The sequence below is a fragment of the Dipodomys merriami genome, unplaced genomic scaffold (genome assembly GCF_024711535.1).
Source record: "Dipodomys merriami isolate MVZ:Mamm:240054 unplaced genomic scaffold, mDipMer1.0.p SCAF_31, whole genome shotgun sequence".
Lineage (NCBI taxonomy): Eukaryota > Metazoa > Chordata > Mammalia > Rodentia > Heteromyidae > Dipodomys > Dipodomys merriami.
The window spans coordinates 11258431-11266983 of NW_027204604.1; the positions used below are offsets into that span (position 1 = coordinate 11258431).

Here is an 8553-nt window from a genome sequence, read left to right on the forward strand (position 1 = left end):
TACACTCGGTGCTCTGGGGATGTGTAAGACAAGGCCTCTTGCTGCAAGGAGCTTGCAGTCCATTTGGGAAAATTGTCCACGTGGTCGTCTGAACTGATCACTTGGGAGATGAGAGATACTATAAAAGACAACTCGCTGTCCCTGCAGCAACCCACAAGTGTGGAGGAGGGGGGACAACAGCGGCACAAGTGTGCCGTGTGCAAGTCAGCCTTAACTGGTGGTGCTAGGTGAGTGGGCAGCTTTGAGCTCCCTCCTGGGAGACACTGTGTGCTTTGGCAATGAGCCTGGACTCATCTGGGCCTTCACCCCGCTTGGAGCCCAAAGCTCAGTGTGAACCTGAGTCCTTAGCTGCTGCCTCTGGGTCCTAGAGCCCAGCCCTCAGCCTCTGGCCCAGGAGCTGTGGGCTTGCTGTGCCTCCCCAGCCAAGCCAGAGCAAGCCAAGGGCCGTGACTTGAAAGGCACAGAGGTTTGCATAGGAGTGTGTGTGTGTGTTAACCAGTAAAAACTCAGGGTAAACTCATGCATACGTGCATGTATGCCTGCATGCATCGTGTGCATGGAAGGCTTGGGAACTCCTCAAGCCAGCAAATGGGGGCCAGGGACAAGGGAAGGCACTGTGGGTGAAGAGGAAGCAGAGAACAAGCCAAGTCCTAGAGGGGGGCCCTCAGGAGCCAGATTGGAGGCCAGTGGTCCCCCATCTTACATACCAGAGGACTCTGCTGCTCTCCTAGGCCCAACTGTGATTGAAAAATCCACCAGGAATCAGATTTCCACTCAGGAGTCAAACAAGGCCTGAGGAGAGAACACGGGGTCTTGGGTTCTAGGTCAAGGCTGGACCCGCCTCCAGGACAGCACAGCCTGGTCATGGGGCCTGAGAAAGCAGCTGGGTTGGTGACTCCTAGAGGGAGGAAAGTGCAGCGGCTTGAGTTCAGATTAGGGAGAGCTCCTGGAAGAAAGGCCTATAGAGCCTCACCCTACACTACACACCACACACCTGCCTGGGTACCTCCTGCCGGCCCCTCAGCATGCTGGTGCTCCAGCTGGAGAGCGCTCTCCCACTCCCTGTGACAGAGGGAGTGTGGCTGTGTGGGAGCCAGAGCCAAGCCCTGAAGCTGCAGGGGAGGAGGAGGGCCTGAACTCGAGTCTTGAAGAACAAGTAGGAATTGTCTGGGCAACAATGAAGGACAGCCAGTCAGCCCAACAGATCCACACCCAATGGGTGTGTGAGGGAGGGCAGAGACAAAAGCAAGAAGTAGCCAGGCCAGATTACAGAATGTCTTACCTGTCCAGCTGAGAATCTGGACCCAGGGCTCTGAACCCTGCGGCTGCCTTTTCTAGGCAGCGCAGACAGACAGTTGGAAAAGGAAAGCCCATGCTTCTAGGAGGGGAAGTTGCCAAAACCCAAAGTGATTGGCTAGGAGGAAAGTTCAGCAGGTCCCGCTGGGACCTGCTGCCTCAGCCTGGGTGGATGTGGGGGTCAGGACCCAATATCCCTCACCTCCAGAATCTCAGCGAGTCCAGCCTGTGTTTTAGAAACTGCTCTTATTCCCACCTACATCACCGGAAGGATGTTCACAAGCTATCACTTATCTTCCATTTTCCCACACAGGGACAGAGGAAAGAGCAGGAAAGGTCAGAGAATCTATCCTGCATCTCTCTGGGCTCAGGACTGTGAAGATGATGATAATTCCAGCCTGTTCACTCTCTTTCCCTCCCAGACACACACCGTTCCCTCCCAGGGCTCTTCTGGGAAAATTCACTTGTTCTCTGAGCAAGTTTTAGAAAAGGACTCTTAGCCCTAAGGACTACAAAACAGAGCCCAGGAGGCCTGCGTCAGGCCTGGGCCAAACCCTCTGTGGCTCCTCTGGCTTCTTGAGTTGCCCAGAGGAGGGAATGTGGCAGGAGGGAGATTAGAACCTGCTTCCTGGCTGTCTCCCTAACTCTGTCCCTTCCTTCCAGGGCTGTCCTGGTGAACCGTGGTGATGAAGGAGCAGGGCCAGCCCATTGTACAAGGATGAAGAGCCACACCCAGGAGGGCACAAAGCGATGCCCACCCATTCCCAAGTAGAATGAGCACCCTGGGAGGGGGGATGCCCAGGCACCGCCAGGGCTGCTGACCCTCAGCCTGCAGACCACGAAGACTAGAAGGACCCTGGCCTCTCAACTGTGAAGGGTCCCCTTCCCCCGCAGCTCCACCATGAGGTTCCTCGTGGCCCCCCTCTTGCTAGCTTGGGTGGCCGGTGCCACCGCTGCCGTGCCTGTGGTGCCCTGGCGTGTGCCCTGCCCGCCCCAGTGCGCCTGCCAGATCCGGCCCTGGTACACGCCCCGCTCATCCTACAGAGAGGCCACCACCGTGGACTGCAACGACCTCTTCCTGACAGCCGTGCCCCCGGCACTACCCGAGGGGACGCAGACTCTGCTGCTGCAGAGTAACAGCATCGTCCGTGTGGACCAGAGCGAGCTGGCCTACCTGCCCAACCTCACAGAACTGGACTTGTCTCAGAACAGCTTCTCCGATGCCCGTGACTGTGACTTCCGGGCCCTCCCCCAGCTGCTGAGCCTGCACCTGGAGGAGAACCAGCTGAGCCGGCTGGAGGACCACAGCTTTGCCGGCCTGGCCAGTCTACAGGAACTCTATCTCAACCACAACCAGCTCTACCGCATCGCCCCCCGGGCCTTCGCAGGCCTCGGCAACCTGCTACGGCTGCACCTCAACTCCAACCTGCTGAGGGCCATTGACAGCCGCTGGTTCGAGATGCTGCCCAACTTGGAGATCCTTATGATTGGTGGCAACAAGGTGGATGCCATCCTAGATATGAACTTCCGGCCCCTGGCCAACCTGCGCAGCCTGGTGCTAGCAGGCATGAGCCTGCGGGAGATCTCTGATTACGCCCTGGAGGGGCTGCAAACCCTGGAAAGCCTCTCCTTCTATGACAACCAGCTGGCCAGGGTGCCCAGGCGTGCCCTGGAGCAGGTGCCCGGACTCAAGTTCCTAGACTTGAACAAGAACCCGCTACAGCGGGTGGGGCCGGGAGACTTCGCCAACATGCTTCACCTCAAGGAGCTGGGGCTCAACAACATGGAGGAGCTGGTCTCTATCGACAAGTTTGCCCTGGTGAACCTGCCCGAGCTGACCAAACTGGACATCACCAACAACCCCCGGCTGTCCTTCATCCACCCCCGAGCCTTCCATCACCTGCCCCAGATGGAGACGCTCATGCTCAACAACAACGCCCTCACTGCCCTGCACCAGCAGACGGTGGAGGCCCTGCCCAACCTGCAGGAGGTGGGGCTCCACGGCAACCCCATCCGCTGCGACTGTGTCATCCGCTGGGCCAACGCCACGGGCACCCGCATCCGCTTCATCGAGCCACAGTCCACCCTGTGTGCCGAACCCCCAGATCTCCAGCGTCGCCCCGTGCGGGAGGTGCCCTTCCGGGAGATGACGGGCGACTGCCTGCCCCTCATCTCCCCCCGCAGCTTCCCCTCCCGCCTCCAGGTGGCCAGTGGGGACAGCACCGCCCTGCACTGCCGAGCCCTGGCTGAGCCCGAACCCGAGATCTACTGGGTCACTCCAGCTGGGGTTCGACTGACACCTGCCCACGTAAGCAGGAGGTACCGGGTGTACCCCGAGGGGACCCTGGAGCTGCGGAGGGTGACGGCGGAGGAGGCAGGGCTGTACACCTGCGTCGCCCACAACCTGGTAGGGGCTGACTCTAAGACGGTCACTGTGGCGGTGGGCCATGCTCCCTTCCAGCCAGCCAGGGACGAGGACCAGGGACTGCAGCTCCGAGTACAGGAGACTCATCCCTACCACATCCTGCTGGCTTGGGTCCCTCCACCTAACGTAGTGTCCACCAACCTCACCTGGTCGAGCGCCTCTTCCCCCCGGGGCCGGGGAGCCGCTGCTCTGGCTCGCCTGCCCCAGGGCATCCGCAGCTACAACATGACCCGCCTCCTCCAGGCCACAGAGTACTGGGCCTGCCTGCAAGTGGCCTTTGCCGATGCCCACACCCAGTTGGCCTGCGTGTGGGCCAGGACTAAAGAGGCCTCACCTTGCCACCGAGCCCCAGGGGGCCGGCCCGGGCTCATAGCCATGCTAGCTCTCGCCGTCCTGCTGGCGGCTGGGCTCGCCGCCCGGCTCCGCCCAGGCCAGCCCAGGCAGAGGGTAGGTGGGCGGCCTCTCCTTCCAGCCTGGGCTTTCTGGGGCTGGAGTACCCCCTCAGTCCGAGTGGTGTCTGCTCCCCTTGTCCTGCTGTGGAACCCAGGGAGGCGGCCGTCCAGATCCTCAGAAGGGGAAAGGCTATCACCCCCACTCGAGCACTCCTGAAACGTGGCCATTACTCAGCGACAGAGAAAGAACGAGGATAACTTTTTGGTTTTGTACCAAAAGGGAAGTGATGACCTGAGCCAGGTACCCTGCCAGGAACGTGGATGGACCCACGCGCTTAAGGCCTGGCAGCTGGACCATGACACACGGGGCTTGGCACTTCAGGGGTACACCTGCGGCCTCCTGAAAGTGGCTCTTACATTCTGTGGGTCCTCTGCTGGCATTGTGAGGAATCTCCAAGGAACAGGAAGGACTCTGGCCAGAGCCTCCCCCCTCCCCATCTATCTCTGTGCCCAGGGGCTGCTGGGCCTCTGCTTGGTTGTCCCCTGCCTGTGTCCCCCGGCCTTTGGCCTGCAGGATGCACACCCCCCTCCTCTTCCCTTTCTTTGTACAGTTTCAGTTGCTTGCTCATTCCCCTCCTGGGCAAGGGCTGAAAAGAGGCCTCTCCTTCCCATCTTTGGGGTCCCAACCCCAAAGTGGAAGTGACCTACAGCTGGATCTGATGGACATTTGGGGAGAGGGTGCCCAGGAATGCCTCATCCCCCAGCCTGGGATCTCGGAAGCTGACTTTCTATAAGGCAATTTTGTACCTTTGTGGAGAAATGTGTCACCTGCCCCCAACCCAATTCACTCTTTTCTCCTGTTTTGTAAAAAATAAAAATAAACAATAATAATACGACAATGATAAAGAGGGGGGGAAAGGAAACAAAAGGAAAAAGAGTCCTTTACATACCAGGTGTCAGGGGAGACCACCGGCTTTGGGATCCCTTCAAAGCCTGGAAGAGGCAGGAGGTGTAGGCGCTGGGCAGGGGCTGAGAGGGAGAAGAGGGGAACCACTGAACAGCATTCACTTTTTGTGTTGAATTTTGGCCTCTGGATCTGCTCCAACCCCCACAGCTGTGAGCAGCAGAACTGGGGGAAGAGAGACAAAGAGCAAGAGAGGCTGAGAAGCCGCCAAGAAGGAAGGAGAAAGGAGAATGTAGGAGGCCAGGAGAGGAGTTGGAGAGAAAAATGGAGACAAACGCAGAGATAGAGAGGGCAAGGAAATTTCCACTGCCAAGCACGGTTCCCCTTCTCCTGCTCTGATAAGCAATTAACATGCCAGTACATAGGAAGCCCTTCTCGGCCTATTTCTAATTAAACCAACCCAAGAGGCAGAGTCATGCAGAGAATTGTAAATCAAGACAGCAAGAACTTTGGCTCCCTGGGGGTGGGGAGGAGAGGAGCTGGGTGAAGACTTGAGGAGGGGGAGGTCTATGGGATTGGGAAATTGCTGCATTTATCTTTCCATTCTAGGTTGGTATAATTTTCAATGAGCCTGGTTTGCTTTGGTGATTTTCTTGCCTTTTTAATGGATTGACTTCTGCAGACCAAATGTGAAGAAGAGCCTCTGTTGAAAAGCCCACAGAGCCCAGAGCAAAGGGGCCTCTGGACTGTTTCTGAGAAAGCTGGCTAAAGGAATAGATTTCCTGAGACTAGCAAAAGCCACACATGGCCAGTCCCTCCCCAATCCCCCCTGTTTCTGGAAGCAGATCCAAAGCCTCAGTCAAGAGTTCAAATGTTCACACAGGTGGATGTCAGGACAAAGACCCCAGGCATCAGGCCCCATGGACACTAAATGAGAGGGCAGGATCCTGCAGGACCCTCTGACCCTTAGCAAGCCTGATTTTATCATTCTCATCGTGTGTGTGAGAGAGACAGAGACAGAGACAAAGAGAGATCTATCCTGGGACTTGAACTCAGGGCCTGGACTTTTTGCTCAAGGCTAGCACTCTACCACTTGAGCCACAGCTACACTTCCAGCTTTTGGTGGGTTGATTGGAAATAAATCTCACAGGCCAGGCATTGGTAGCCCACACCTGTAATCCTAGCTACTCAAGAGGCTGAGATCTGAAGATAACAGTTCCAATCCAGCCCCAGCAGGAAAAATCCATGAGACTCTAATCTCCAGTTAACTACCAGAAAACCAGAAGTGGAGCTGTGGCTCAAGTGTGGTAGTGTGCTAGCCTTGAGTGAAATAGCTAAGGGACAGTGCCCAGGTCCTGAGCCCCAGTACTGGCACAAAAAAGAAAGAAAAGTCACAGACTTTCCTGCTGAAGCTGGCTCCAAAACTTGATCCTCACATCTCAGCCTCCAGTGCCCAGATAAGCCTGTGTTTAGAAGCCTCCTTCTTCCTGGACAGAAGTTCTGCAGAGGCAGAACTTAAACACACGAGGACACATGGTCCTAGACTTTCTAATCTGTGAGAGCTAGACTGTGCCAGAGAATTTGCACTTCTCCCACGGTTTTAGGTGAGGGTACTAGGCCTGGGCTCCAGCAGCAGCTGGGGCTTTTTGCAAGCCTTGACTTTCTTGTAGACAGCAGAAGAGATGAAAGAGTTGCCGCAGAGTGGTTCCTTTACTTCTCCCCTCAAGCCTCCATTTCAGTGTCTCCTACAGTCCCAAGGCCTGCAGGTCCTTTGAAGCCGCTCTTTCCCAGTGGTATGTGGTCCCCATTCCCCCATGCGTGGCTGCTTCTCTAGCTGTCATGCAACTCAGCTATTCGGTGCATAAAAATGAATCTTTCTGGATGCCTGTGGCTGACCCCTGTAATCTTAGCTACATAGGAGGCTGAGATCTGAGGATCAAGGTTTGAAACCAGCCCAGGTAGAAAAGTCCATGAGGCTCTCATCTCCATTTAACCAGCAAAAAGCCAGAAATGGTGGTGTGGCTCAAGTAGTAGAGCAGCAGCCTTGAGCAAAAAAGCCAAGTGAGAGTGTGAGGTTCTGAGTTTAAGCTCCAATAAAACACACACACACACACACACACACACACACACACACACACACACACACACACACACACACACACACACACACACACACACACACGGAATATCTTCTAGAGGAAGAAAGTTTTATAAGGATTTACACCACCTCCCAAGCTGGTTGGCTCCTGGGTAGGTGAGGCGGGAGAGGAAAGCCACTAGTGCCCTCTTTTCTGGAATGAGAAATGATGTAGAAACAGCCACTGGGAAGAGGGAAGAAAAGGTTATTTTGTGGGCTGCTGGGATCTTGGCATCCCTAGAAATTGAGCAAATTCAAGGAGTGAGTAGCCTCTCTCCAATACAGAACTAGACACCAGGCCCACCAGGAAGGAGGGGAGTGGGCTCTGTCCTCACTGCATCATGGCTTCCAGTCAACACAGCCAAAGGGGACATTTGGTGCTTCAGGTTTCACACTGCACTGAGCATGTGCGCAAGTAATCTACCATGTTTGCAACCAAGTATGATTAAGCTGGGTTTCTTCAGTACATTTAAGATTGCTGCTTTTCCCTTAAATCCTAAATAGAAAATAATATTTATTTCTGCTTGAATCTTAATCTGCTACTTAGGGCCTATCAACTTCCATCTGTTGAGGTGATTTCAAAGCCAGCACAATTGTTAAGCCTATCCATTTTCCCTCTCTACTGCATGTCTCTGGAAAATTCCATCCTGCCCTTTGATGTCCTTATCCACAGCTGCGATGGTGAAGCAGACCTGAGCTAGGACACAGTTCTGTGGCTCATGACTGCAGCCTTCCCTCCAACCTGATGTTGGCCCATTTATCAACACGTCTGGCTGCTCAGCCAGCTACAAACCACCTAAATAGACTTCCCCGCAGCCCACACTGATACATTTCATCTGCAGGGCCTGTCCAGGAAGACTTTGTGGGAGGCTGGGCTAAAAATGTAGAGTGACTTTGTAGCATTCCTAGGGATGTTCAGTCTGTCACTGTATCACAGAAGTAGATGAGATCGGCTGGGACATTCCCAGACGTGTGTGTGTGTGTGTGTGTGTCTGTGTGTGTGTGTGTGTGTCTGTGTGTGTGTGTGTGTGTGTGTGTGTGTGTGTGTGTGTGTGTGTGTGTGTGTGTGTGCATGCCTTTCCTGGATCTTGAACTCAGTCAGGGCCTAGGCACTGTGTCTTAGCTTCAAGCTCAAGGCTGGTGCTCTACCACTTGAGCCATAGCTCTACTCCTGGCTTTTTGATGGTTCACAGAGTTTCCTGGCCAAACTAGCTTGAAACTGTGATTCTCAGATCTCAGCCTCCTCCTGGGTAGGTAGAATTCAGGCCTGGGCCACCAGTGGCAACACTAAACACGTACTATGTGTCTATCACGCTAGCTCATATGGCAAGGGCTGATTTCCCATGTACCATCTCATTTCCTTCACTACCACCTTATGCTATATTGCCTACTCTAATCT

The 8553-nt window shown here is 55.0% G+C and overlaps 1 protein-coding gene across 1 annotated transcript in view; it reads left to right on the plus strand.

Annotated features, from left to right (window-relative positions):
- Lrrn2 (leucine rich repeat neuronal 2) overlaps positions 1-5019 on the plus strand; it is a 56167-nt gene extending 51148 nt beyond the window's left edge. Inside the window, 2 exon segments of the mRNA XM_070041721.1 lie at positions 1960-4276; positions 4278-5019. Coding sequence (XP_069897822.1) covers positions 2198-4276; positions 4278-4409 — 2211 coding nt within the window. The 5' untranslated portion in view covers positions 1960-2197 and the 3' untranslated portion in view covers positions 4410-5019.
- The last annotated feature ends 3534 nt before the right edge of the window (positions 5020-8553 follow it).